A 27,262-nucleotide genomic window follows, 5' to 3' on the forward strand; every position below is an offset into this window, starting at 1 on the left:
ACCTAGAGGAAAAGGTTTTCCTCGCTATCGAGTCACCGATCATTTATTTGGGATTTTTTTTTGATCAACCTGATCATTGTTGTTCATTTTGTATCATTTTTTAAAGTTATTTTGTCATAATTTGTAACAAGCGTCGACTACATTTTTTAATAAAAATATCAACAACTAAAAATGTTATTTCGATAACCAATATTCGACGACTTCGTTACCTTAAAAGATGACTTCGCCAAGCTATGAGATGAGTTTGCTGTTGTATATGGCAAGTAATGTAATTCATAACGGGCAACGCGTAGTTAAGTCACTTTTACTTGAAATAGGTCCAACGTGTATAATTTTTAATTACAATCGCGCCGTATTTTTCTAAATAATGATCATTAGTGAATATATAAAGAACTGTCATCCCTGCGTAAAAGTTTTTATTTATGAGTGAAGTCTTTCACGTGAGAACACGTAAAAGTACGAAATTAATTTATAATGATCATTGAAATGAAAAAAAAGTGAAAAGTACAGATAAGTAAGTTGTAAAGTGTACCTACTATTATAAGTTGGATTAATATGGACTCCTTACTGTAATAAATATCCAGTTTTATTTTTTGCGCTCTTATAAGAACAAAAATGTACATTAATCTAGGATATCATATGAACGGATATATCAATAAAATAGGATGGCACATACATTCACCAGTCTTGATATTTTTTTCTATCAAAAAAATTTTTTCAGAATAAACGTTGGACATTTTAATTTAGTAGTTTTCATGTAAATATTTATATATATAAGGTAATATTATTAACAAAATGTGTGACTATAACAAAGTGATTTAGAAAATCGACATAGTTTTGTGAAAGCAGAAATAACATGGAGCCTCTCTTGTATACGCTCTGATTGAATAATATGCTTACGTGAACATATAAATTAATATGTAGATAGTCCTCCGAGAGTAACAGGTATAATTACTTTTAACGAAAGTTCAACGTCTCATGATTTTTGTACGTTTATCATAGAAGATTGTTAATTTAGAGCAAGACTATATTTGGCGATAAAAGTAAGTCCGTTATACAAACAACTAAAATTGAAACAAATGGCTGAACGTTTTAGTTAAAGGATTTAATCAGCCATCACAAAGATAATGTTGGTTATACGAAAAAGAGCATCCACAGGTACATAAATATAATGGTTGCAAATATATCTACTTCACTGTAATGATTTGTACAATATATAAATGACTAAACAATGCAAAAATAAAGTATACCAACATTTAATAAACTTTGTTTCAAGCAAGCCTTTTTACCTACAAATTAGTTTATTCCATTAAGTTCTTAACATCGTTTAGTTTAGAAAATAAATAGGTATAAATCAAATGTGAAAATTCAGAACTATATTTAGGCATGATTTTCTGCATGAAAAATGTTTTTCATTAAATTATGCAGTTATAACATTGGATAACAATTTTTCCATAGGAATGAATAGCAACATTTTCGTTTCGTACAATAACATTTTATTTTTATTAGACACCTTAATACTCAAAGTGGAAATCGAAGTAAGACTGGTCGAACGTGTTGATACGAATGTAACCGTCTTCTCCTCCAGTAGCTAAACTTCTACCGTTCGGGTGAAAGGATAATGAGTTGATGGGACCGAAGTGACCCTTCAGACGTGCAAATTCTTCTTCAAACACGAGATGGAAGAAACGAGCATCGAATTTGCCTTGTTTGGTCGATGTCGTCGTTACATCCATAGCATCTTGACCACCTCCAACAACAACCTTTAAAAAAAAGAAGTCTGTCTAGTGCACAGAATTAACATAAATTATTCATAAAAATCATAGTTATTTAAGCTCACATGATCGTAGATTGGCGAAATGGTAGCTGAGTTCACGAAACGCTCAGTTTTGTAAGTTTTCAGAGCAACCAGGGAATCACTGTCAAACAATTTAGCAGTGTGATCCTTAGAAGCAGTAACAAACATTGTAGAATCTTTGTTGAACTGCATGTCATTGATTTGACCTTTGTGTCCCTGAGCATCGCTTAATTTTTTTCCAGTCTGCCAATGATTTAAAAAAGTTCAATGATAGTTTCAATTACAAAAGGTTAATCATAAATCAAATTGCATACTTACTCTACTGTCCCAGATGGTCAAGTCACCATTCTCATGACCAGTGATGATAGTTTCGTCAAGAGCTCCCCAAAGGAGAGATGAGATTCTAGAACCACCAATCATAGTCCTGCAAACATTGTCATCCTGAGAAAGTACGCTTTCTGGAGTCCTAATGTCAATGATGAACATTTCACACTGATGACCAAGAGCTTTGTCAGTTGCATAAACAGCAAGATTACCAGAGTAACTGAAAGAACAAGCTCTCACAGAACTGTTGGTTGACAATTCGCTAATTTCTTTCCCTACAAAATATATGGAAATATTCAAATATTAGCATTATTCCTAAACATTGGAATAACTGCTGATTCATAAACCATGCAAACCTGTTGTGCAATCCCATATTCTCAGTGAATTGTCACCACTGCCAGACAGAAAACGTGTGGTATCCCAATTGACGTCAATACACCAGACTGAACCATTATGTCCATTGAATGTGCCCAATCTTTCACCGTTCAAGGAGTACCATACATTGGGCTGTTTGTCTTTACTGGCTGAGAAAAGCAGATCTCCTTCTCTGTTGTACTTAATTTTTGTAATGGCACGCTCGTGCCCATGCAACATTAAGGGTTTCTGAAATATTCAGTTATTCGTTGAGTTACTCCAATTCATAGAAAATAAGCAGTAATTCACTGTTGTAATACTGGTGTTGTGAACTACACAATAATAGAAATCACTCGAATAAGTTGAAACAAGTAAAACGTTTACAAATAAAAATAGAATCATAATGTTGTAGCAATAAGCAATAAAAACGATGATAACATTCACCAAAAAGATATATTAAATGAAAATTTAGTTTGCATCGGCTGCAATAATGTTAGTACAAAATTATAGGTTATACTAGGTATGTTCTTCAATTTGCCGAAAAATTCGAATAATTTTAATTTGGGGAAAGATGAGAAATAACGCCAGGTAAATCGTAGAAATACTTGCCATATTGTTTTATTTGTGTAGCACTTTCTTGCAAGTAACAAATGAAAAATCTTAAGCCGTCAGTGAATTTTCACGCGGTGACGCACGACGCTGATAAGTGATTTACCACAGCCCACAGCACAGTCTGCACAGAGTGCACAGATACAGAAGAAAGTACACCTCCAGGTGGCACCACCATATTGCCGCAACAGACAATCTGCGCGCATGTTTACACAAAGTATCTGGATTCAGTTCTTACCAACCACATCGTAAAAATTCAATCGGTTTAAATGATCTATTCAAGATAATTTAAAGAACTTTAAAGTAATATGTATATGTATTCAAGCATACCGTTGCAATGAAGCTCAATGATCTTTGAAACAGCCATGAATTCCATATTACTGAAAACAGCCTAGTGCGAGTTGTAAACAGCATTTAAATATTAATTACTCTATATAAATAGAATTATTCAAATATTACAATTACGCTTATTTATAAGACTATAGATTCGTCTATCTACTTCGTGGCAACTGAGATTTCCATCACACATGTGAACAAGTTTCAGACTAATGAATCCAGTAGCATACGTAACGTGCGATCGCGACTTAAGAATCTTGCAAGAACGAATGGCTTATAGGTATTGGTTTATTATATCGCGCATGATGCAAATCATACAAGTCGTAAAAAATTCATAATCGTATTATATACTTTACAGTTCGCAAGTGTAAAAGCTTATTGATAAAAACTCTAGTGTAATCGTCCACATGCTTGATTTGTAAATGTGCTTAAAGTTATATCTTTCAAACGCTTCCCTTCAAGCTGTAAAATTACTAGCTTCCTCGAGTTTCATGAATAATTCACCTCTGTCATTGGGGAAACCAAGACACACTGTACGATGGCACTATATGGTCGCCCCCGGATTCTCGAATCTCGACACGGTGGCCACCAAACGCTGCACTAATCGGCACGAACTCACCCTGGCAAACAAACAGCGACCGTATACGTCGCTCTTTTCGTCGGTTAGGTCGCTATGGCTGGTCCCTTACAAAACTCATAGAAAAATCAAATTAACAATATGAATTTTTTATTGAATAATTACAAAGCATTATTCTCAGTAATGTTTTAAGCGTAAATAAGTAGGATGATTATTGTATAAATTAATGTATTACATACAATAATCCTACAGTTGGTTAACTAAAATAAAATTAGTGGAAAAGTTTAATTTAACATAGATTATAACGTTCAAATTTGTGAAAACAGATTGATATAAGAATTGACTGACAAATTTTTTTAACATTATTCAGACTATATGGCATACGCAAAAGGTATATTATATATGAATTGAAATAAAAAAATTAAAGATCTTGCAAAACGAATGAAACTATTCATATATTTTTCTTTCCTCTTTAAGAATCTTTTTTCCTCTTTAAGAGTATTAATATTAATGATCAACACAACTAAAATAGAGAGTTACTATCATTCAATAACATTTCTAACTTCATGGATCTAAGCTTATCTCTTGCTGAAACTTGGAAACCATTGGAAGAGCTTATTTCAGAAGTATCTAATACTGATTCATACATATATATAAGATTATAAGAAAGGCTGAACTTATTTTTAATCATTATGATCAACAATTCACAAAGTATATTTACCTTATTGTCAAAGTTCTTTGTAACACGAAACAAATTTTTCAAATTTTTGGAAGTAGTGAAATCTATCTAAAAACGGCATAGATGCTGAAACCGTGCTGAAACTATTACCGGAACTGTCGGTAATCAATAAAATACCAGTACTTTTAGCACGTGCTCTGTGCCATTGAATGCCTGTTCGAGACATCTGTGAAAAGCGTTTTTGTTTGGAGCAAAGTAAAGATATTTTTCAATCGCTATTGTGTTACTCTCGTTGAAAATTACTCGAGGATGCGTTTTAATTTACTATGGTAGCCCACAAAATAAGACCAAATGATTATGGCTTCGTTGTTAGGTACACCTGTAAAATTCTAAATGTGCTACATGAAATTGAATCAACGTAACCAGTACGTTTTTCTGGTTATATGGTTATTTAAATGAGAGAATACTTTTACTCTAGGAAATCAGAATTTCTGAATAACTATTGAAAAAAATTAATTTAAATACTGTAAGATGATTATTATATTTTTAATATTATACAAAAATAATTAATAATAATTCCTGATTTTTTTTCTTTACAGTATGTCAAAATATGTATGCATTCCAGTACTTTATATATAATTTCTGGCGTAAATGTGAATATATGAGAATCACATACTATAATTAGCCATGACAAGAGTATATTGTGAACAAGTTATCTTTGCTTGTATTAATGTCAAATAGGATAATCCTTTATGTTGAATAACTATATTACGCAATTTGTTATGTATTAAACAAGTAATTTAATTATTGAAATATACGCGTAGTTCCTATTCCATGAAATAAACAAAAGACAAGAATTTTTTTTTTTACAAAAATAGTTTGAATATAATTTAATGATAACACCAGCATTTTAAAAATAATAAACTAATTTTAGTAAATCATTGAAAGAACTTATCGATAAACTATGTAAAATATCATTTTTCATTTCAAATTCATAAAGTAAGTTGTCAGTCCTGTCTAATTCAGCAATACCGGCAACATTTTAACCTCAATAAAACACGTTAACCATCCCATTCCTTTCTTTTATCCAATGCTTCAATCCAAGTCTAACCTCTGTGTTATACATACATCGGCGTCCATTTGTGCTGACTGCTAAGTGGCGATGTGTGCGTGTAATTGAGAGCGTTCGGGTTCCGCAAGTTTCAGCTTCTTTCTCTTGACTAGAAACGGCGAAACATGCCCAAAAGCGAAGTCAATACCGCGGTGTCGACGTCGTCGTACTGCTTCTCGTGGGACGACTATCAGAGTCACTTCTCATCGGTGGTGCGCCAACTCCTCGACGAAGAATGTATGCTCGACGTGACCCTCTGTGCCGGCGGGGAGCGCATCCAAGCTCACCGCCTGGTATTGTGCGCCTGCAGCGATCTTCTGGCAGTACGTTTTTGTTTGTTTTTACCGCCGGCAATGTGCTTTGTTTACTTACTTTTTACAAACACATTTTAATCTAACTTATTATTTATTGTTTAAGGATTTGTGCAGCCAGGTTAGCGATGATCATATTACGGTCATCTTGGACGACATCGATCCTAAAGACGTCAGATCAATTGTAGAGTTTATTTATAATGGAGAGGTCAGAACTCCAGTTGAAAATATCAACAACTTCTTGGCTGCTGCACAAACTCTTAAGATACAAGGTTTGATGGAAGTGAGTTGAATTTTCATTATAATACATTTATTGTTAGTTTGTGGTTTGTTTAATGGTTTTTGGTTATTCATTGGTGGACCTTTTCTGCAGATTGGTCCAGTGGAAAGTGAAGAGAATGAGATTAATGTTACAGATGATTGTCAAGAAGTACAATTGTTTGATGAGTTCAGTCAAGATGATGATGATGATGGCATGATAGAGTTAGAAAAAGTTACAGTTGAGAATAATGAACAAGATGAAATGAAAATAGAGATAGATAAGGAAGAAAACTCTGATACAATGGCAAGAAGGCGAAGGAGGAGTGTTTGTAAAAAAGAATACACTGATAAAATGTTAACCAATGCAATAAATGATATTAAAGCTGGTACTTCACTATTGGATGCTGCTGCCAAATTTCATATACCAAGATCAACACTGTATATGCGAGCAAAAATACTAGGTTTAACATTGAACAATCATAAATGTGACTACACAGCTGACGACATGAAAGCAGCAATAGATGCAGTTATTGGTATGTAGAACCCTATTAACACAGTTTTGAAAAGATTGACAGATTTTTATTTGTATGTACACATACAATTTATATTTTTTTTAGCTGGCTCTAGTTTACAAAATGCTGCAGATAGTTTTGGCATACCAAAGACAGTTTTATGGAGGAGAATACAAAAAGAAGGTCATGTGTACAGGACAGAAACTAGAAGAAACTATGATGCAGAAAAAAGAGAAGCTGCAGTCAAAGCATTAGAGAGAGGAGAAGCTCTGACAAAAGTTGCTCAAGAGTATCAGGTATAGTTAGAAAAGTTATTAATTTCAATTCAAGATCTCCGTGCAACGTTCTTATTTAAAATTTTTTTGTTTTCAGATTCCAAAGACGACATTATTTAGAGATAAAGTACGTTTGGTAGATGAAGGAAGATTACCAGAGTCAGATATGAAAAGACGCAAGAGTTATATAGAAGGGGAAAAACGACTGGCACTGGAAAAAGCAGTAGCTGCATGTAAAAAAGGAACTATGTCTCAAGCGACTGCCTCTATAACTTATAAAATTCCAAAAACTACAATTTGGAGGCGGCTTCAAAGGGATGCCGCCAAAACAGAGAATATTGAAACAACAAAATTACTATTTAGAAAAGGACATTATCAATTGAAAAAGAAAGAGGATAACAAATCGGAAAATTTACCTGATTCAAACTTCGAAGTTTACTGTGATGCAAGTATATTTAAATATGTAAGAATTTATTTTTATCAATAAGGTTTTAATTTTAATATCATTATTAACAGGAGGATTCACAAATCGATCTTACCTATATTGAAGATTCAAATATGTCAAATGATCCAGTCATAATTTTAACAAGCGATACCGCTCATGAATTGAATTTAGAAAATAATCGACTTGTAGTTGTTCAAGATGTAATATTATTATATATAATTATGACATTTTCTTCTTGCAATCATATTAATGTTTTGTACTTTGCTTTCAGGACACTGAAGATAACTATATCACGTGTGGATTGGAATTAAATGAAAATTCATCTTTTGATACCAAAAGTTAACGAAGTAGTTTGCAGGAAGCTTGTAAATAGTTTTTAAAATAAATATAGCTGAAACTGTGTGAACTGCAAGCGTTCCTCGTGAAATCAAGAAAATATTTTTGATTCTATACATTATTATTTTTATTATATTCATACTATATACAAACTTGAACATTTTCTAACATTAGTAATTCATGTTGATATGCGGGTGATATTGAAAAGTTTTCATTCTAAATATTATTAGAAGATTTTTCTTAGTTGTACAATGTTTTGATTTATAACTTGATAGCTTCACTGTAAATAACTACAGCAAAAAAATAAGAATGAAAAAACTCTATTGTTCTCATATTCTTTTCTTTGCACATCCTTACCCCTGTAAGGGAAATTACCTCGCTCTAATCTATGTTTCCTTTTTCTTTTACCTTCAGTTCAAATAATTAAAATGCTGTTGTATATCTTGTATAGTATTTTTGTAAGAAATATCGTTCGTGCATTTCATATATACGTGCATATGTTGTGTGTATTAAAAGTACTTAATATAATATACTTCAGCTGAAATCAATATATGTTGAATTTCAACTGGTTTAAAACATAAATAAATAGGTCAATATATATCAGTTTTTTAGAAAGTAAATTATATTAGAGAAAAAGAGATATCAAAAAATAAAAATAGAAAGGACAAAAGTAGCCTACGGGAAATTATACCGACAATCCGACGTCTTTACTTACTCAGTCCGTGCGGTTGGTCAGCTTTGTTTTGATTCGTATAAAGCCGGCTGAAATGCTCTACACGTGCGTTCAGTGGAAATGAAAATATTAAATTTATGAAGCCGAATCTTATTCAAAATTTTATTAAGGCACTTTATGTTTTTGATCAATATTGACAAAAGAACTAGTAACACTCTAAATTACACGTATATACAGCCTTTAGTCATTATTGGATGAATCATATATTTTTGCAATAGATATATTGATTTCAAGTCATTCTGGTTATGTACATGAGAAACATGATAAAATTATTTAAAATCATATTTTATCAATGAAATTTATATTTATTATGTGTACAAAATTATATTTGGATTCGAATTCCCTAAAATGCCTTAAGATTTAGTTTAACGTTATTTTACTTTACTCTTAGATATGTATATTGCTTTGTGTCTACGCACAGTAGCTGCGAAAACTGGACTAACTGAGGTTGGTGCACAGCAACCGCACATTGCGCAGTTGCAGCATAGAGCTTCTACGCAGCCTATAAGCGCAACTTCAATACGACCTTTGCAACCGCGCGCCATTTGTTATTTATCAATCAAACAAGTTGTTAACCGGGTAATTCTGATCTTATTTTTTCCATACAAATTCATTCTCTATCATGAAAATCGAGGAAGTGAAAAGTACAGCGAAAACGCAAAGAATCTCGGCTCATACTCACATCAAAGGTTTAGGCCTTGATGAAAAAGGATATGCCATCCCGTTTGCTGCCGGCCTCGTTGGTCAAGAACAAGCCAGAGAGGTTAGTTTTATTTCATTTAATTGTTTTCATGTGTAATTCATTCTATTAGTAATTTTTATTTATTGTTTTACTTGAAATAAAAATATACAAAACTTCTGACATCTTAATATCTTGAAAAACTCTTAAAAGTATCATACGAATAATTATTCAAAATTTCAATGAGATATTCCTTATTAAGCTTTATTATAAATTTTTCTAGGCTGCTGGCATTGTTGTTGACATGATCAGGAGTAAGAAAATGTCTGGCCGTGCAATTCTCTTTGCTGGCCCACCTGGAACTGGAAAAACAGCTATTGCATTGGCCATAGCGCAAGAGCTGGGTAATAAAGTTCCGTTCTGTCCAATGGTAGGATCAGAAGTTTACAGTTCTGAAATCAAAAAGACAGAAGTGCTAATGGAAAACTTCAGAAGAGCTATTGGATTGAGAATCAAAGAGACCAAAGAGGTGTACGAGGGTGAAGTTACAGAGTTATCCCCGGTGGAAACTGAAAATCCTATGGGTGGTTATGGCAAAACTGTCTCACATGTTGTCATTGGCTTGAAAACTGCAAAAGGAACAAAGCAGTTAAAATTGGATCCTTTGATTTATGAGTCTTTACAAAAGGAAAAGGTTGAAGTAGGAGATGTAATCTACATTGAAGCCAACAGTGGAGCAGTTAAGAGGCAAGGAAGGAGTGACAATTATGCTACTGAATTTGATTTGGAAGCTGAGGAGTATGTGCCACTACCAAAGGGCGATGTACACAAAAAGAAAGAGGTGATTCAAGATGTTACTCTACATGATCTTGATGTTGCCAATGCGAAACCTCAAGGAGGACAAGACATAATGTCTATGATGGGGCAACTTATGAAACCAAAGAAAACAGAAATCACAGGTGAGTTTTATAAATCTTGTTTAAATTTGTGTTTTTCAATGAATTGTTTATTAAGTACCATTTTCATTTCAGATAAACTTAGAAAAGAAATCAACAAAGTGGTGAACAAGTATATTGACCAAGGAATAGCAGAGCTTGTGCCAGGCGTGTTGTTTATCGATGAGGTTCACATGCTTGATATCGAAACTTTCACCTACCTCCATCGTGCTCTTGAAACAGCTATCGCTCCAATTGTGATTTTCGCAACGAATCGTGGTCCATGTGTCATTCGTGGCACAGATGATATTATATCTCCACACGGATTGCCTCATGATCTTCTCGACCGATTGCTCATTATTAAAACTTTGCCTTACGAAACGAACCAGATCGAGCAGATCGTCAAACTGAGAGCGGTCACTGAAGGTCTCCAACTCGAGGAGGATGCACTAAAAGAACTGAGTGAATTGGGAACAAAAACAACGCTCAGATACGCTGTTCAGCTGTTAACTCCTGCATCTTTAACTGCTAAGATCAACGGTAGGGCAAGTATCACGAAGGAGGACATTGACGAGGTGAAAACAATGTTTTTGGACGCCAAATCCTCGGCAAAAATTCTCACGGAGAATAAGGATAAATTTATGAAATAGTAATAATTTATCATTTAGTCATTTTACCACATACGAATATTTCTTCTTTTTAAGTACTGTGACATCTACTACTTTGATTTCTTTTATTTCACTAGATTTAAGATAACATTTAAGAAAAATAGACTAGAAAGAGAATATTTTTGATGCACCAGTGTAAATGTTTGTAATAAATGATGATTTCTCACGTATGTTAGTTAGTCTACATTTCTTATTCCATTATAACATCAATGATTTCTCCCGGTACATACGTTGTTGGAATATCAAACGAATAACATCCTTGCCAAACACCGATGTTATTTTCCGGAACTGGAAAAATAATTTTCCCGACATATGAACGTATTGATCTTTGAATTATTATTTTTTATTAGCTCATCTGCAACGGAAATTTTCCAAACTGGACATTATAGGAAACGTTAATTAAGTGGAAAACAACTCGTAATTGTACGACATTGCAATCACGGCTGATCTAACACTGAGTAAAGATGAAAGTGAGATCAGAAAACTTTTATTTTTGAAATCACTCATAAACATCATAGTAATTAACGTACTATATCCGTTACCTCAAATTTCCTTGTGCGTTTTGCATAATAAATGTTTAAAAAAAGAAAATGCTAAAAATGGCCTTTTTCTGCACATATCTCCATTTTATTTATAAAATACTACTCTAAAGATTAATATAAATACAAACAGAGTTATAGAGCATTAAATTTGTAATATAAAATTAGAAAATTTAATTTGCCTCAACCGAAATGCAGAGTAAAGAAAAATTTTTTTAACATCAGTTTTTATACTGTTTTCATGTTATAATATTAAAAGACATGAAAAAATCAGACCGATGGCTGTTTTAATTACTGAGCTATTGCAATTGTTAATTAACCTATTAAAGCCCATGGCAAAATTGGAAGTTAGCATCAAAGTAACTACGTCATTCAAAAGCAATTAAAAAAAATACCCGTGCTTTTCTTTTTGCCATTTACAATTGTTTATGAAAAGTTATTGTTTTTCAAATCAGATTACGGCAATCGATTTTACGGGGAAAAGTATGGAAAAAATGTATTTAACATTTTTCTGTCGGACTTTAATTTGTCATGAAAAATAGCTGTACTTAGTAGTAGTGCAACTATTTATTAACTATTTATTAGTATTAGTTGACATAGAAGAGCCAACGTACGCAAAATCCGCTCTCTAGAGTCGGAGTCACGCCTCTAGGGATAGCTTAACGCGACGACAAGAACTTGATTTGACGAATTCAAAATCGTTGCGCGCTCTTTTTACATCGATTATTGTCATCCATATGATCATTACCATCATTACCATGATGATTATGACTATGATAATAATGATCGCAATTAAAATGACCGAAATTCGATTGTTCTTATGTTGCTTACTGAAGCGTATAAAATTAGCAGCAAAAATATTATGAACCACTATTTTTTTTCATAGTTTCTAGCTCAAAAAATATATCGTATCAAAATAGATGTATTTTCAATAAAGTTGACACTTATAGAGTAATGTCCCGAATCTTACCGTAATATTAACATAAAAATCAACAAAGAATTAATAGGTAATAAGAAAGATGTATAAAACATGTCCGGCTGGACGTTAATGGATTAAATTAATAGATGATTCAAATAATTTTGTCTTGAATAAATATATAAGTGTACGCTATGATACAATTTAAATTTAAGCATTCATAAAGTTAAATTGATTTTTATTTTTTTAACACGCATAAATAACATTAAAACAGTAATTACTTTTATTATAAAAATTACTAAATAATTTGTGCAAAACTTATTTAAAGTCAAAAGTTAACACAAACATTTTATTGATAAAAACTTAAATAAATAATTACATCTCGATAGTTAATAAGTTTAAACAGAATATGAATCGAAAGCTATTTACGGCTTTAGTATAAATTACAATTACAAAATTTTTATTTTTTAAATTTAAAAACTTTTAAATATTAATTACAATTTAATAATTAAATAACGAGTCAAGAAGAGATAGAATTTAAAATTTATTCATTGATTCTATTAAAAAATAATATAAGACATGTTTGTAAAATATAGATATGAAACTTTGCACACCAAAAAGCGGATTTCGCGTACGTTGCTTCTTCTTTGTCAACTAATACTAATAAATAGCTAATAAATAGTTGCTCTATTATTATAAGTACAGCTCGCTGACTTTGGGATTCAGTAACAATGAATTGAATGATTTAAATTTAAAGATTGAAGCGTCAAAAGATTCTTCTTTTCTAGCTACATGTATACGTTGTGCATGTATTTTTCAAACTTTTATTACAACGAAAACTCGCAGAAATATAACATTCATGACGTATGTCAAAATCGAAAAATTTTATCAAAAAATTATTTAGATTGGTTAATAATAAAACAGCATATCATAATTAAAACCTTACAGCGTATATACAAAAATCGCGGCAAGTGTCAAAGCCCTTACGTGACCTGTATTTTGTTGCAAAAAAATCATATCATCTTAATCAACTAAGACCCATACCAAAGAGCATCAAACTAATTATGCCATTCATAGGCAAAGTGAAAACAAAATATTCGTGTTTTTTTGTCATTTACAACTGTTTATAAAACAAATTTTAAACAAAATACCCAAAAATGTATTGTTTTACAAATATGATTGCGGCAATGCATTCTACGGGGAAAAGTATGGAAAAAATGTATATAATATTTTTATGTTAGACTTCACTTTATCATGAAAAAATAGTTATCAAACATTGAACTTCTGAAACGTTGATACTGACGGTTACCTAAGTGATGTAACCTGATGATTGAGTGCATGAAATGAAAAAATGTATTTTTTATCGTAAAAATTTGTAAACCGTATTAGAGATAAGTTCGGAAGTTTGCCAATAAACATTCGAACGAGGTAAGGAGGTCAAGTGATTGTTCATTATGTAAGCACGAAATTGAACAAGGTATCTCTAAATTATGTGAGATATCATCGTGTGAAATGAAAACTGCATTTTATTGCTAGAAATGTTCGGTTCCCGTGTACAAAAGATATTAAGAAGTGCACGTAAACAAAACTGAATAAAAATTCAATCGAGCTAAGTTATCAGTAATAGCTATTTTTTATGACAAATTAAAGTCCGACATAAAAATGTTAAATATATTTTTTCCATGGTTTTTCTCGTAAAATCGATTGCTGCATCTGATTTGAAAAACAATAACTTTTTCGACAGTTTGTTTAAATAACTTTTTATAAACAATTGTAAATGGCAAAAGAAAAAAGCATTCAAAAAAAGCATTTAAAAGGTATTTCTTTTTAATTGTCTATGTATGACATGGCCTTAATGGGTTAATTAACAAATGCAATAGCTCGGTAACTAAAACAGCTATTGGTTTGATTTTTTATATCTTTTAATATTATAACACGGAAACAGTACTAAAATTAATATTAAAAAATTTTTTTTATTCTGCATTGCGGTTCTGACAAATTAAATTTTTTAATTTTATATTACATAATTTAACGCCCTATAACTTTGTTTGTATTCATATTAATCGTTAGGGTGATATATTTGACGTATAAAATTGATATATGTACAGAATAAAAGCTATTTTAAGTATTTTATTGCTCTAAACATTTATTATGGAAACCACACAGTGATGAATATAGTACTTTATTTACCAAGATATTTGTGAGCATTTTCAAATAGGAAACAGGTGTCTGCTCTTACATCCAAATTTCATGCCTCATTGAACTTATTCTACTAGACTGTTCGTGTCCCACTGACTTTTGGAGTGTGTCGTAAGTTGTGGTGCATTGTAAGCGTTTGATCCTTGAAGCGAGTCGAAACTGTATAGTAAAAGAGAATTTTCTTCTAATACTCGATTAGTCACGTTCCGCTCAAGAATTGGCTTTTACATCTTGTCATTCCCTCTCTCTCAGTCGTTCGTTGACGAGGGTTGATCTTTAAACCCCTAAAATTTACGATATCCACTCTCTTCCGAAATCCTTCCACTAATTATAGTACCAAAATGACGGCCGTCTATCCCGCGAGGTGACTTCAATTATCATCCCCTCTTTTTTAACCGACGAAAATTAAATAACCGATCGCGAGAAACGATAAACAACCGACATACCAATGCCTAGCCTGTCAAAGCCCAAACTTGCTCTACTCTTTTGTCTTCAAACTTGCGTTTTTCATAGTCCACTCCTTAATATATATACCTGTTGTTTTTGTATTGAATAGAGCTTAAGTTTAAATTGCCACTTTCCCTTTTTATCCTCGATTTCGTTCTCTCGCCAATTTCACTTGCACTCAAAGGGAAAAAACGTTTGCAGTGCAAACAATATGCGCCGATTCCGTACATTTGCATCGTGCATCGAGAGCTAACAATTCCAATTGGACACGTCAGAGAGAGAGAGAGAGAGAAAGAGAGAGAGAGAGAGAGAGAGAGCAGTGCATCGTGTAATCTCGTCCACGTTACGACATCGCGCAGCCGAGCGAACCACGTGGTTGTATAAAAGCCGAGCGGAGCACGTTGCCGCGGCGTACTTTGTCGCATGTAGTCTCGCCGGCGAAACGATTTCACAGCGGATTATGCTCGTTTCTATTTGCGCGTTTCATCCTTGCTATCGTCATTGCTGCTGCTGTTATTGAGCGACGTTGTTGTAAATAATTGGTTATACAAAGGTGAGATTTTTTAAAATTCGATAATTGAAGTTGAAGCGAACGCTAGTGTATTCGAATAGCGATGTAATTGCAATTTCGCAAAATTAGTGTAAATCTTTCTGCCTGTAACATGGAAACGCAAATAAATTTCAACATCGCTCAACTTGACTGGATTGACAACTTTTTTTCAATTTCTTTATATTTTTTGTTTGCTGCCTGACTCGTTTCGAAGAGAAACTATAATTCTAGCGATCGTTTTATCGAAATAATTTATCTCAAATGCCACGAATGGACTTTTATCAGCTCAAAAGATGCAGTCGACGTTGAGACTCGCGGGTTGTTCTCGGCTGTTGCTGGAGCGCGAAGGCGCGAAAAAACACGCGCGCGGGCTACGGTTGGCTGTCGCAAACTGCGACAAGTTTCGGGAACTTTTCCCGTTGAGAGAAGAGTTCCAAGCGAGGCACATTGGTCCACGCGATCACGAGCAGGCAGAGATGCTCAAGTTTCTTGGGATAAAGGTATTTCTCTGTTTCCTACTTGTTTCCCGAGTGAAGTCTTATTTTACGAAATTAAATTTGTCCTTCAGTCACTGGACGAGCTGACGTCAAAGGCAGTGCCGGGCAAAATTCAGATCAAAAAGACAATGGACATAGACGAGCCAGTCAGTGAGTACAATTGAAAAGTACTCATGCCGAAGAAAGTAATTCATTTAAAAAAATAACAGAATCACGAGACTCTCGGTTTGGCATTCGCGTGAGCGATTGTACATACGTACGCGGCTCTCGCGATAACCCTTAACTTCGTAGGAGGTCATGTATTCAAGTTGATCGACCTCCCGCGTGCAGAAGAAAAAACCTTGACCGACGAAGATTTTTCCGTGAGATGTAAAGTCAAGTCGTCATTCGAAACGCAGACGAGCATTTTTCTGCGCGTTATAAATGCCAAGTTTTCCAAAGACGTTGCTCTTTCGTAACACGTTAAAGCTGATCTTGGCAATATTTACAAAATAAGCGTTATCAGGCGAGAAGCGCATCGTAGTTTGAATTTCATTTTTCAAGTGTACTCGCAATTCCGCCTTCGCGCTTGCCGCTCGCTTACGCAGCAGTCGAATCACCGACGATAAAAAAAAAATCGACGTATCGTGTCGTCGTTAAAGATAGTCGGCCGCCGTTGTGACATGATACGAGCGCCCGATTAGAGAACTCGTTCAAGGCTCCAAATATTCCTTGATGATTCGTAAAGGTATTAGCTAACATCGGCGAATCTCGTTGAACTTGATCAATCGCGCGTCTTTAGTTTGCCGCTTATCGGAGGTCAGTAGATAACGTGCGCATTCTGAAATTGAATCTCACGCGACGCGAGCGTATCAATGTGAAAAGAAGAGCGTCTGTTCGCACGGCCGGTCCCCCGCAAAGCACGGAGGTCGATTACTCAACAGTTGAATAATAACTCTGTGTATGTTTACACGATTACAGCTGAGTTCGAGTTGATAAAGCGCATCGGCGAGATCGCCAACAGAAATCAAGTGTGGCGCAGCTACATCGGCATGGGCTATTACAATTGCTGCATTCCGCACACCATCATGAGGAACATCTTCGAGAACCCCGGATGGTAATTGCCCGCTGCACTCCGCGTTTTCGCGCTTTTCCAAGCGCCCGAAACTCGCGTTTTCAGAATTGGGTCCCTTATAATAATTGTGGTCGTGAGCGAGCCACGCGAATAAAATTGCAACGTCGCGATTAACGAGTAGTACGTAGTTCCCAAGTAATCGAGGCGAATTAGTTCGGCCACGTCGGAGGGCAAAACGATAACGTCGACGATATTCGCTTGTCTGAGCCTCGAGCCGAGTGTCCTAACTCGCCCCAATCTGATGAACGGCGCAGGACGACGCAATACACGCCGTATCAGCCGGAGATAGCTCAAGGCCGCTTGGAAAGTTTACTGAACTACCAGACGATGGTCTGCGACCTGACGGGCCTGGAAGTAGCCAACGCGTCGCTGCTCGACGAGGGTACGTCTGCAGCCGAAGCCCTGGGCTTGGCGCATCGCTATAACAAGCGCAAGCGCATCTTCGTGTCCGACAAAGTGCACCCGCAGACCATCAGTGTCATCGCCACTCGCGCCAGCTCGCTCGGCCTCGATCTCCAAGTCGGCGACATCTTCGAAGCGGACACGAGTGCCAAAGACGTCGCCGGGCTTCTGCTGCAGTACCCGGACACGACCGGCGGCATCCGGGACTTTGGCGGGCTCGTCAAGCGGGCGCACGCCCACGGGGTGAGTTTCGTCCTCCTCCTCCGACGCAGCACGGGATACACGGGATACACATTCGCCGTTGCTCGCTCTTTAGACGCTCGTTGTGGCGGCGTCGGATCTGCTGTCGCTGGCGGTGATCAAGCCGCCGGGCGAGTTCGACGTCGACATCTGCATAGGCACGAGCCAGCGCTTCGGCGTGCCGCTCGGCTACGGCGGCCCGCACGCGGGTTTCTTCGCCTGCCGGCAGAAGCTCGTGCGGCTGATGCCGGGGCGCATGATCGGCGTGACGCGCGACGCGGACGACCGCGAGGCCTACCGCCTGGCGCTGCAGACGCGGGAGCAGCACATCCGGAGGGACAAGGCCACGAGCAACATATGCACGGCGCAAGCTCTGCTCGCCAACATGTCGGCCATGTACGCGGTCTACCACGGGCCCAAGGGCATCAGGAACATCGCCACCAGGGTTCACAGCCTCACCGTCGCGCTCGCCGAGGGCCTGGGCAGCCACGGCAACCAGCTGGAGAACGAGTTTTACTTCGACACCCTGACGGTCAGACCCAGGATCGGCCTCGACGCTCTCAAGAGGAATGCCGACGCGCTGAGGATCAATTTGAGGTGAGCGACTGCCCCTTGGCGAGCGCTGCGGAAACGTGTCGAGGTCGTCACGGCCGTGGCTATGCACAGGTACTACCAGAACGGCACGGTCGGAGTGTCTCTCGACGAAACGACGGGGCCCGAGGACGTCAACGACCTCTTCGGAGTTTTCTCCGTCGACACGACCATCGACCGCGTCGTCAACGGCGGCTCGATCGACGGCAAAGGTCTCGGCGTATCGCCCTTCCGTCGAACGAGCCCGTACCTCGAGCATCCGGTCTTCAACTCGCACCACTCCGAGACGCAAATAGTCCGCTACATGAAGTCCTTGGAGAACAAGGATATTTCGCTCGTGCACAGCATGATCCCACTCGTGAGTGAAGTCCGTCGAAATCACCGCGGCTCGCGTCTTAACGATTGCTCGTTGTCGAAAGGGCTCGTGCACGATGAAGCTCAACTCGACGACGGAGATGATGCCGTGCAGCTTCAGAGGTTTCACCGACATCCATCCGTTCGTGCCCCCCGACCAATCCCGCGGCTACCAACAGATGTTCCTCGAATTGGAGCGCGACCTCTGCGAGATCACCGGCTACGACAGCATCAGCTTCCAACCGAACAGCGGCGCCCAAGGCGAATACGCTGGGCTCAGGGCTATTAAGTGCTATCACGAGTCGAACGGCGACAAAGACAGACAAGTGTGCTTGATTCCCGTGTCGGCTCACGGGACGAATCCTGCATCGGCGCAAATGGCCGGGATGAAGGTAGAACCGATTAGAGTGAAGAATGACGGGTCTATCGACATGGATCACCTCAAGGCCATGACTGAGAAGTTCAAGGTTGGTCGTCGTCCAATTTCAGCATCAGACTTTCACCGAGGACCCTGTTTAACGCCGTTCCGATTATTAGCACAATCTCTCGTGTCTGATGATCACCTATCCCTCGACAAACGGCGTGTTCGAAGAGACGATCAGCGACGTGTGCGATTTGGTGCACCAAGTCGGTGGCCAAGTCTACCTCGACGGCGCGAACATGAACGCCCAAGTGGGCCTCTGTAGGCCAGGAGACTACGGCAGTGACGTATCGCATTTGAATTTACACAAGACCTTCTGCATTCCACACGGCGGTGGTGGTCCTGGCATGGGACCAATTGGAGTGAAGAAACATCTATCGCCGTTCTTGCCCAGTCATCCGGTAGTCGATCCAGTTACTGGGGATATCAAGGTAGTAAGTAGCGACAGTCTGGTCATTTTTCTTATCCTCGGTGCAAATGGTGGACTTGCCCTTCTAAAGTAGTGGTCTTTGCTTATTTCATCGCAACGAAGTATATTTTTTGTTCCAAGCTTAAACATTATTTTTAAAACGAGCCTTTTTTTTAACAGCTCACCGAAGGTCTGGGTGCAGTATCAGCAGCTCCCTACGGGTCCTCCGCTATTCTACCGATCTCTTGGGCGTACATTAAGATGATGGGTCCCCGAGGACTGCGCAAAGCGACGCAAGTAGCGATCCTCAACGCTAATTACATGGGCAAGAGGCTCGAAGGTCCCTATAAAATTTTGTACAAAGGTGTCACTGGCCTCGTCGCTCACGAATTCATTCTAGATATTCGTGACTTGAAGAAAACGGCCAATATCGAGGCTGTCGATATTGCAAAGAGATTAATGGATTACGGATTCCATGCCCCGACCATGAGTTGGCCCGTTGCTGGTACTCTTATGATTGAACCGACCGAGTCCGAGGATAAAATCGAACTTGATCGATTCTGTGATGCTCTTATTTGTAAGTTGATTGATTAAGTAAGGCTCGTGCTTTTCAAATAATTCCTTTTTAGTTTTTGAATACAAGTTTTAGTTTGCTATAGCACAAATTCAAACGTAACATCGATCGATCAAATGTTAAGTCATTCGCTATTTATTATTTATAGCCATCAGAAAAGAAATACAGGCAATTGAAGATGGAAAATTAGACGCTAGTATTAATCCTTTGAAAATGGCACCGCACACGCAAGAGCAAGTCATTAGCGATAAGTGGGATCGACCTTACTCCAGAGAATTGGCTGCATTTCCAGCAGTGAGTAATTCTTCGATAATTAATCAAATCTCGCATCGAGAAGAATAACAGATAAGAATTGTTCGTTTTACTTTTAGTCTTTCGTAAAAGGAAGTACCAAAATGTGGCCTTCAGTCGGACGAATTGACGACATCTACGGTGATACGAATCTCTTCTGCACTTGTCCACCGATCTTACCTCCACAATAAATTTTATTAAAATGTAAATAGTAATTTATGCATAACTCAAGGCATGCAAGGAACACGAGTATTTGTAAATATAATTCTTAAGAATCATGTGCTTAGAATAAGACTTGTTTTTATTAAGTTTCATTATTTTACAATATTCTTCAAATAAATCAACGCATCTTAAATTGAAAAAAAAATAGTTTGTTGTTACTTTTTATATAAAAAAAATGATTACATCCATTGAATAAAACAAATTAAAAAAGAGAAAAAGATTCTCCACTTCTACGATTAGTGTCAGTAATCTACAGACCGGGCATAATATATGCTACATTCTCGAGAGTCGATGATAAAACTTGGGGTTCGGCCCCGTTCATTTCAGGTATCTGTTGAGTTAGACACAGCAGAGGTCCAAGAGCACAGAGTAACGAATCTAAGAGTAACGGTAAACTACCAGATACCGTAATCTGTCCCTCGTGCTCCTTCAGTCTTTTTCCTATAAGTGTCAAGCTCTCACCGAGCAATGCCAGGTGAGCAGCTACGTCTATTGGTTGAGTTCCGGTAACTTTGTATCCTCCCAAGCCTAGGTGAGCGTCGTTCAAATCTTTGCCCGACTTATTTAAGTGAGGTGGCGATACGTACAATTTGTTGCCTATTGTTGGAACGCCAAGGTTTATTGTTTTTGGCGCTGCATTTTCTCGATTTATCGCTGTTCCTACAATTAATTGGAAAATTAGTTAATTATAGATATATTATTTAAACTATTATTCCATTACCTAGTTTGTTTATAAATTGACGGGAAGATTGGGGTAGTTTGTTGTTTTGATTAGTACTTCGTAATTGTAAGCGTTTGGCTCGTTTTTTCCAATTGTGCTTTTCTAAATTAGGTACTGTAGCCCACAATTCTCCCAATTTTTTTGATATTGTTGCAAAATCTTCAAAAATAAATTCATATTAGTCATATTAGTCATGTCAGAAAAATATTATTTATTAAAATTATTATATTTTTCATTAACCTAAGTTTGGGTGATGCTCCACTAACTGTTGTCTGGCTTCCTTGGACCACAACATGTATGCTGTGAATCTTGTTACCTACCAAAAATCAGTTTTCAATGAGTTATTTTAAAGAAGTTTAAAATATAATCTTGAGTAAATATGCTCTTACCCCTTTATCCTTACGTTGTGATTTTGTTGTTTTACTTATAACTTTGCCATCTTTAATTACCAATTTTTTTTTGTATTTTTCTAACATATATAAACTGTTTTTTGCTTGGGATGGCAATTCGGTTTGTTCTGGAGGTTCAAGCTTTGTGAATCCAGTTACTTCCATTACAGGTTCAACTTCATCCTCTTCAAACTCAGACTCTCCGTCATCTCCATCATCATCATCACCACTTGATAAATCTTCACTAGATTCCTCATGGTGAACTCCGTTTGTTGCCTCAGGTCCTGATTCAGACGTTTCTTCCTCATCTTCTGATGATTCTTGAGTGTCTTCTTGATTAGCTTCTTGCTTGATCTGTATTGGTTGCTGTGAATTATTTCTCTGATGAAAATTATTTATCTGACGTGGAATATTGTTTTGCAGAAATGAATTACTATGCAGAGGAGAGTTAGCATTTTGCTGTTTAAATTTTTGAGATTGTTCATATTTTTCTAATATTTGTTGAGCGTGTGCATGCTGTTGAGCTCTTTGTCTCTTCAATCTTTGTTCTGTAACATCATCTGGTGACTCAAAATCCAACAGCTTTGATGACTTTTTTCTGACTCTGCCACTTCTTGAAATTCCAGTGACTTCTAAATCTATCATTTTAAGAAAAATGTACTTTGACAAGTAAAAGGTAATGTTTATATTGTTCTAATTTTACAAGTCAAGTGTTACTTGTCATGCTTGTGTCTACTTATTCAATTGAATGATTTATCACAACAAATGTATTGTATTGGAAAATATTTTTTCATTCAATTGAAAATTCTAATGCCATAAAATTTGTACTGTTTTGGTGTTATCAAACAATACTTTATTACTATAAACAGGTTTTAAAATAAAGATGTTCAACTACGTGCACAATATTACCAAAATTATCTCACTCAATATTTAATTACAAATAATTAAGAATGAATACTACATCTAATTTCAAAGTGCATAAAGGCGCATTAAAATTTCAAAACATAACCTAATACAAAAACAACAAAGAAAATCAACAATAGTAAACGCTCACCGTCATTCTTTAGATTTTTCGGAGTTGAAAAATAATCCATTATTCCGTGTGCTTATGCCTTTTAAAATGCATGCGTCTAAGCAATCTGCAATAAAAAATCACTCCGGCGAGGCACAAGATCGTGACGTGCTCTCGCTCTCCACTTGCGGACAAACCATCGAGCGCCCCCTCTTTTTATTGACTCACTGACATTTTATTTCGAAATAATTTTTAATGGTGCATCATTATTTTTATACTAGAATTGTTTGTTGTGTGCCTGATGACGGCGGCATTTTCATATTCCAATTCTTGAGCGTGTAGAACACTTTCGAACAAGTAGCAATTGTTATACAGTTTAACTATTTATTTCCATTCTAACCACGTGGGTAACATTATTGAAAACGATTTTTCAATGTTCTGATTGAAAATAAAGTTATTTCGAGTTGATGAACTTGATTACGAATAGATTTTTTGTAAATTATATCGTTATTCAATAAATTTTATTAGGAACATTTGATTTACAATTCGCGCAAAATTGTAGCGAATTTCTGATTGGCTATACTACTAGACTCAAAAGAGCTTCTTTTGCACATTTTTAAAATAAGTTTTTAATAAACTATTTTTCGTATGTTGATTTTGAGAACATAATAAAAGATTATGAAAATTTGAATGGCTAAATAAATAATTACAATACCAAAGCGTTTTAACAATAGATTGATTTAAAGATAATATTTATTTAGGAGATTTTATCATCACATGGATAACAGAATAACATTTCATTTAATACAGTGTGAGTTCTTAATTTAGTTACAAAACTATATATTTACAATTAATTAAATTATTCCATATCTTCTTGTTGCCATCCATCCTCATCAGACAAAAATCTCCTTTTATGTGTGGTGTTCATGTATGGTCTCAAAGCCCATTCAGTGTCAGCAGCTGCTTCTGAATCCAAAGTTCCCAACTTGATATCATACAATTTCAACTGAAATCTTGGTCCAATCTCTGTCATCTCAATGTCCTTTCCATGGATCTTCTTATATGTGTGGTGTCTAAAGACAATGTAATCGTCATGATTGGCAAAAGTAATGACTCTTTTACTGTCTTCTTTGGGTACTGGAAATAGGTACTTTAAGATGCTCATTGCCCTTAGACCTAATTTTGTTTTGAAATTGTGGAATATTAAATGTGGATACTGCTCTGACATGGGACCAATATCTGGAATATCATGACGCATGATCACATCTGACATAGTGAAACGAACTGTAGGTCCATATGGCAAATGACAAATTATAAGAGAGTCTGGTACTCCTCTGTGTTCATGTACCATAATAAAATCTGTAACATCATTTGCTCTGCACGCATGAATCAGCTGTTTTATATCATAGTTACCACGATTCATCCTTTGAGAATTTGGAAAAATAAGTCTCAATTCTTTCACAAACATTTTCAATCTAGAACTTGGATCTCGAGAGGTTGTTATGACAATCTTAGGATTTTCAACTCCAGCCCATCTGTATTCATCATCTTCATTTGATCCCAATGCTCCACCCATTTCAGTTCCCTGGGCAACTGCAAGTGTTGGACCACCATCTTCCCATTCTGCTTTTTTTTGTAAATACAGAGCATCTTTTCTAAGATCTGGATGAATAGGAACGTTTTCTTCGAGACTTCTCTTGACTTTGTCTTTCTTTTCTTGGATGATTTTTAATTTATCTTGCACGGACTTTCTGTACAAATACTCTCTTCTCAAACGAGCTTGTCTTCGTAACATTTTTAATAATATTTCCACACTACTCAAATTAAACTTACTCTAAGTTATCTCGAATTATAATTTGTATTGCTAGTTTAGTTACTACATTGTTGTGAAAGCTTGGTTCAAAGGTTATGTTTATGTCTTTACAGCAGCACGTGTTTCTCACGTTCACGTCGGTAAGAGACATTTTTTCCTTACCTTCAGAGCTGATATTATTCTATCTCAAATATTCAAATCAGTTTTTAAATTGTTAATCAAACGCAGTAATGTAGTTTTTGTATGCATTTATTCTCATAAAAATATATACAATAAATTTGTATTATTTAAAAATATTAAGAAAGTTAAATTACTAATTAACTTAATTGCTAATAAAGTCGCACAAAAATAAAAATATTTGGAAGTTCATGGAAAAGCTTCTTCAGCAACATATTTATTTTTATAATCTATCATAAAGTTTGAAAGAGCTTTCTTTGCATCCCATTCAGCCTCTTTCAAGTATCTTTCACAATATTCTAATTTCATTGTAGTCCATTCTTGAAAACGGATTATTAAATGTTTTCTCTTGTTTGGACTTAGAACAGTTGCTTCAAATTCTGTTTTTTTATCATCTTCAGTAATATATGCTTTATAATCTATAGGTTGGACTGGTACACATATATGATATTGATCATTGACTACTTTATATTCATTATCATCCTCTGGGGTTAACACAAAGAGCCGATTGAATAAAAATAATTGATTTGGTACATTAACTAATTTAAACAAACCATCTACAGATATGATAATAAATTCATCGCTATCAACCATAAGATCTATATAAAATGATTTAAATATATGTTGAGAAGCTGGTAGTTTCTTGAATACTTTCAGAATCTGATCTTCTCCATAGCGAATCAATTCCTGACTATTTTTCCCAAAAATCAGTAGATTTCTATTTTCAGAACTAAATGGTTCAAGAAGCTTTTTGCTTGTTGGAGAAGTAGGTGTACCTACAGTCATTGAATACCATGCGTTTTTATCATACAATCCTCTCATAACACTTCGATCTTTATGGTCATAAGCTGTGAAAAAATGTTCAACAAACTGTTCGACCAGTTTCCTTCTTTTCCAGTTTTTAACATAACTCTTATAAATTAAAGGAAGCCCAGGTGAATTGATTTGAATACCATCTAACTTGATTAATTTAGGACAATATGCCCTCACAGCTTCAACGTACTGCCTAGGACTTGAATAGTTTTCACATAGTGGATTACCATCCAACCAGAGTTCTGTGATATTATATGGTTTAAGTTGTTCCAAGTCTTGTATTCTTAACAAGTTATTAAATCTAAGATCCAAATGTTTGACAAACTTCATAGCGTCTAAAGAAGATAACGGTAATGAGATAAGTTCATTATTTTTTAAGCTCAAAGATTCGAATGCTCCTGAAACAGTTCTTGCCAGTTTTAAAACATGCACAAACGTTTTATTTTGTGACAGAGGACAGTACACCATATCATATATGTCTGGATCTTTATGAAATTCTTCAAGATCCAAAACTTTTGTCTCTATTTTGTACCTCTTCTTCAGCACATGCAATAAAAGTGGCTGAATATTTATTTTCAGGTCATGAATAGAAGCATATCCCAGTGTAATTGAGAGAATTAATGGACTTCCATCGATATATTGAACAATCAAACTTGTTTTACATAAAGCATCCAACGCTCTATCGCAATTCCTAGCTAAAAAGCAAGAATCATTTCCTACTTCCTGATACCTCACAGGAACCAAGTCTGCAGGATAAACACTTTTCAAAATACACTTTAAAACATTTTCTTTTTCATACCTAGCTCCTCGTACAACCAGTATATTATGCCATATATCATTCCTAGCCATTAGGTTTCTTTCTTGGTAAGTTGAATTGCTGCAATTAGCAATTTGAATGGCAGACGATGAGTCTATGACTATAGGTTTTATCGGTGCTGATGGATTGGCACCAGGTACTGTACCAGAAGCTTGCATAGACCCTAATTGAGGAATCATACCTCCTCCCATTCCATGGTGCATCATTCCCTGCATGGACATTTGAGGAATCAGTCCAATAGATGCTTGAGAGTCTGCAGGAATACTGAAGATCTGATGAGGTGGAACTGGAGGCACAACTATTGATTTGGATTTACCAACGCTTCCAATGTCTACCAGGTTTGGACGCATTGCATTTCGCTAAAATCAAAGGGAAAGTATTTTCGCGCGACTGAGTTTTTTCTCTTTGTTTTAGGTTAGAAAACAAATTGTTTTTTTGTACGCACTCTAGGCATTTTATTATAGATGCTATTATTGTATTAACCCACCCGATTTATAAATTCATAATTACCACTGCTGATTATTGCTGATTACTCAGTTGTTAGCATTGTGGGCAAACGTAACATATGAGCGAGCGTCACAGCCGGCGAGCATCAATAACAGAGAATATACGTGAGTATTTCTATATTCTCTGTCAATAATTGGTTCTCTCTGATTGGCTATCGTTCGCAAGTTGGAATTGTCGAATAAAAATTAAAAATAGTAATATACGTTCCTGTATAATTTAACAAGGTAAATTATATTTTATAATTATAAGTTGTCGCACTTCTTTGTAATTGAGTTCTTAGGTATATCGATAAATATGCATACGC

General features: G+C 36.0%; 7 protein-coding genes across 13 annotated transcripts; 3 read left to right on the plus strand and 4 right to left on the minus strand.

Moving 5' to 3' along the window:
• Window positions 1-1,373: 1,373 nt before the first annotated feature.
• LOC131669775 (eukaryotic translation initiation factor 3 subunit I) lies at window positions 1,374-4,080 on the minus strand. The gene is made up of 7 exons (XM_058944902.1): window positions 3,926-4,080; window positions 3,416-3,476; window positions 3,086-3,281; window positions 2,479-2,725; window positions 2,117-2,397; window positions 1,841-2,041; window positions 1,374-1,763 (listed from the first exon to the last, which is right to left on the minus strand). The coding sequence occupies exons 3-7, from the start codon at window positions 3,086-3,088 to the stop codon at window positions 1,515-1,517; spliced, it is 981 nt and encodes a 326-aa protein (XP_058800885.1). The 5' UTR covers window positions 3,089-3,281; window positions 3,416-3,476; window positions 3,926-4,080; the 3' UTR covers window positions 1,374-1,514.
• A 1,187-nt stretch (window positions 4,081-5,267) lies between these two features.
• On the plus strand, window positions 5,268-8,230 carry LOC131669773 (uncharacterized). 2 transcript variants are annotated; one of them, XM_058944900.1, is made up of 7 exons: window positions 5,268-6,111; window positions 6,206-6,386; window positions 6,483-6,893; window positions 6,978-7,168; window positions 7,245-7,592; window positions 7,664-7,792; window positions 7,864-8,230. In XM_058944900.1, exons 1-7 carry the CDS (start codon window positions 5,914-5,916, stop codon window positions 7,933-7,935), a joined length of 1,530 nt encoding a protein of 509 aa, XP_058800883.1. In that variant the 5' UTR covers window positions 5,268-5,913; the 3' UTR covers window positions 7,936-8,230. The 2 variants fall into 2 exon arrangements, with proteins under 2 accessions (XP_058800883.1, XP_058800882.1); XM_058944899.1 differs by having other exon boundaries at window positions 5,271-6,111; window positions 6,206-6,382; window positions 6,473-6,893; window positions 7,864-8,227.
• A 927-nt stretch (window positions 8,231-9,157) lies between these two features.
• On the plus strand, window positions 9,158-11,113 carry LOC131669774 (ruvB-like helicase 1). The gene is made up of 3 exons (XM_058944901.1): window positions 9,158-9,424; window positions 9,624-10,299; window positions 10,372-11,113. Exons 1-3 carry the CDS (start codon window positions 9,284-9,286, stop codon window positions 10,923-10,925), a joined length of 1,371 nt encoding a protein of 456 aa, XP_058800884.1. The 5' UTR covers window positions 9,158-9,283; the 3' UTR covers window positions 10,926-11,113.
• Window positions 11,114-15,462: 4,349 nt separating this feature from the next.
• LOC131669674 (glycine dehydrogenase (decarboxylating), mitochondrial) lies at window positions 15,463-20,841 on the plus strand. 4 transcript variants are annotated; one of them, XM_058944726.1, is made up of 12 exons: window positions 15,463-15,597; window positions 15,880-16,094; window positions 16,163-16,241; window positions 17,052-17,187; window positions 17,460-17,850; window positions 17,924-18,444; window positions 18,514-18,796; window positions 18,858-19,259; window positions 19,330-19,660; window positions 19,813-20,199; window positions 20,345-20,490; window positions 20,568-20,841. In XM_058944726.1, exons 2-12 carry the CDS (start codon window positions 15,888-15,890, stop codon window positions 20,676-20,678), a joined length of 2,994 nt encoding a protein of 997 aa, XP_058800709.1. In that variant the 5' UTR covers window positions 15,463-15,597; window positions 15,880-15,887; the 3' UTR covers window positions 20,679-20,841. The 4 variants fall into 4 exon arrangements, with proteins under 4 accessions (XP_058800709.1, XP_058800706.1, XP_058800708.1 ...); XM_058944723.1 differs by having other exon boundaries at window positions 19,330-19,647; window positions 19,803-20,199; window positions 20,568-20,838; XM_058944725.1 differs by having other exon boundaries at window positions 19,330-19,644; window positions 19,803-20,199; window positions 20,568-20,838.
• Window positions 20,842-20,942: 101 nt separating this feature from the next.
• Window positions 20,943-23,016, minus strand: LOC131669675 (HMG box-containing protein 4-like). Its single transcript, XM_058944728.1, has 5 exons — window positions 22,874-23,016; window positions 21,820-22,457; window positions 21,671-21,746; window positions 21,431-21,589; window positions 20,943-21,369 (listed from the first exon to the last, which is right to left on the minus strand). The coding sequence occupies exons 1-5, from the start codon at window positions 22,911-22,913 to the stop codon at window positions 20,960-20,962; spliced, it is 1,323 nt and encodes a 440-aa protein (XP_058800711.1). The 5' UTR covers window positions 22,914-23,016; the 3' UTR covers window positions 20,943-20,959.
• A 610-nt stretch (window positions 23,017-23,626) lies between these two features.
• Window positions 23,627-24,715, minus strand: LOC131669729 (U3 small nucleolar ribonucleoprotein protein IMP4). The gene has a single exon (XM_058944832.1). The coding sequence runs from the start codon at window positions 24,624-24,626 to the stop codon at window positions 23,691-23,693; it is 936 nt and encodes a 311-aa protein (XP_058800815.1). The 5' UTR covers window positions 24,627-24,715; the 3' UTR covers window positions 23,627-23,690.
• A 160-nt stretch (window positions 24,716-24,875) lies between these two features.
• On the minus strand, window positions 24,876-27,037 carry LOC131669714 (nuclear RNA export factor 2-like). 3 transcript variants are annotated; one of them, XM_058944803.1, is made up of 2 exons: window positions 26,962-27,037; window positions 24,876-26,810 (listed from the first exon to the last, which is right to left on the minus strand). In XM_058944803.1, exon 2 carries the CDS (start codon window positions 26,799-26,801, stop codon window positions 25,011-25,013), a length of 1,791 nt encoding a protein of 596 aa, XP_058800786.1. In that variant the 5' UTR covers window positions 26,802-26,810; window positions 26,962-27,037; the 3' UTR covers window positions 24,876-25,010. The 3 variants fall into 3 exon arrangements, with proteins under 3 accessions (XP_058800786.1, XP_058800785.1, XP_058800787.1); XM_058944802.1 differs by having other exon boundaries at window positions 26,897-27,032; XM_058944804.1 differs by having other exon boundaries at window positions 26,939-27,005.
• Window positions 27,038-27,262: the final 225 nt, after the last annotated feature.

This window comes from Phymastichus coffea, unplaced genomic scaffold, assembly GCF_024137745.1.
Source record: "Phymastichus coffea isolate CEN01 unplaced genomic scaffold, Cenicafe_Pcof_1.1 PCOF00096, whole genome shotgun sequence".
Taxonomy (NCBI): Eukaryota; Metazoa; Arthropoda; class Insecta; order Hymenoptera; family Eulophidae; genus Phymastichus; species Phymastichus coffea.

What these genes read in the sequence shown, in the direction of transcription:
- LOC131669775 (XM_058944902.1), bottom strand. An exon ending in AATATGGGATTGCACAACAG is followed by an intron (nt 2,398 to 2,478) that starts GTTTGCATGGTT and finishes TATATTTTGTAG; the next exon opens with GGAAAGAAATTAGCGAATTG. An exon ending in TGACCATCTGGGACAGTAGA is followed by an intron (nt 2,042 to 2,116) that starts GTAAGTATGCAA and finishes AATCATTGGCAG; the next exon opens with ACTGGAAAAAAATTAAGCGA.
- LOC131669773 (XM_058944899.1), top strand. Translation starts at nt 5,914, where the DNA reads ATGCCCAAAAGCGAAGTCAATACCGCGGTGTCGACGTCGTCGTACTGC. An exon ending in AGATACAAGGTTTGATGGAA is followed by an intron (nt 6,383 to 6,472) that starts GTGAGTTGAATT and finishes CCTTTTCTGCAG; the next exon opens with ATTGGTCCAGTGGAAAGTGA. An exon ending in AGCAATAGATGCAGTTATTG is followed by an intron (nt 6,894 to 6,977) that starts GTATGTAGAACC and finishes TATTTTTTTTAG; the next exon opens with CTGGCTCTAGTTTACAAAAT.
- LOC131669774 (XM_058944901.1), top strand. Translation starts at nt 9,284, where the DNA reads ATGAAAATCGAGGAAGTGAAAAGTACAGCGAAAACGCAAAGAATCTCG. An exon ending in GTCAAGAACAAGCCAGAGAG is followed by an intron (nt 9,425 to 9,623) that starts GTTAGTTTTATT and finishes AAATTTTTCTAG; the next exon opens with GCTGCTGGCATTGTTGTTGA. An exon ending in AAAGAAAACAGAAATCACAG is followed by an intron (nt 10,300 to 10,371) that starts GTGAGTTTTATA and finishes TTTTCATTTCAG; the next exon opens with ATAAACTTAGAAAAGAAATC.
- LOC131669674 (XM_058944726.1), top strand. Translation starts at nt 15,888, where the DNA reads ATGCAGTCGACGTTGAGACTCGCGGGTTGTTCTCGGCTGTTGCTGGAG. An exon ending in TCAAGTTTCTTGGGATAAAG is followed by an intron (nt 16,095 to 16,162) that starts GTATTTCTCTGT and finishes TTTGTCCTTCAG; the next exon opens with TCACTGGACGAGCTGACGTC. An exon ending in CCATGACTGAGAAGTTCAAG is followed by an intron (nt 19,260 to 19,329) that starts GTTGGTCGTCGT and finishes TCCGATTATTAG; the next exon opens with CACAATCTCTCGTGTCTGAT.
- LOC131669675 (XM_058944728.1), bottom strand. Translation starts at nt 22,913, where the DNA reads ATGGATTATTTTTCAACTCCGAAAAATCTAAAGAATGACG. An exon ending in GAAAAATCTAAAGAATGACG is followed by an intron (nt 22,458 to 22,873) that starts GTGAGCGTTTAC and finishes TTAAAATGATAG; the next exon opens with ATTTAGAAGTCACTGGAATT. An exon ending in TCAATTTATAAACAAACTAG is followed by an intron (nt 21,370 to 21,430) that starts GTAATGGAATAA and finishes AATTAATTGTAG; the next exon opens with GAACAGCGATAAATCGAGAA.
- LOC131669729 (XM_058944832.1), bottom strand. Translation starts at nt 24,626, where the DNA reads ATGTTACGAAGACAAGCTCGTTTGAGAAGAGAGTATTTGTACAGAAAG.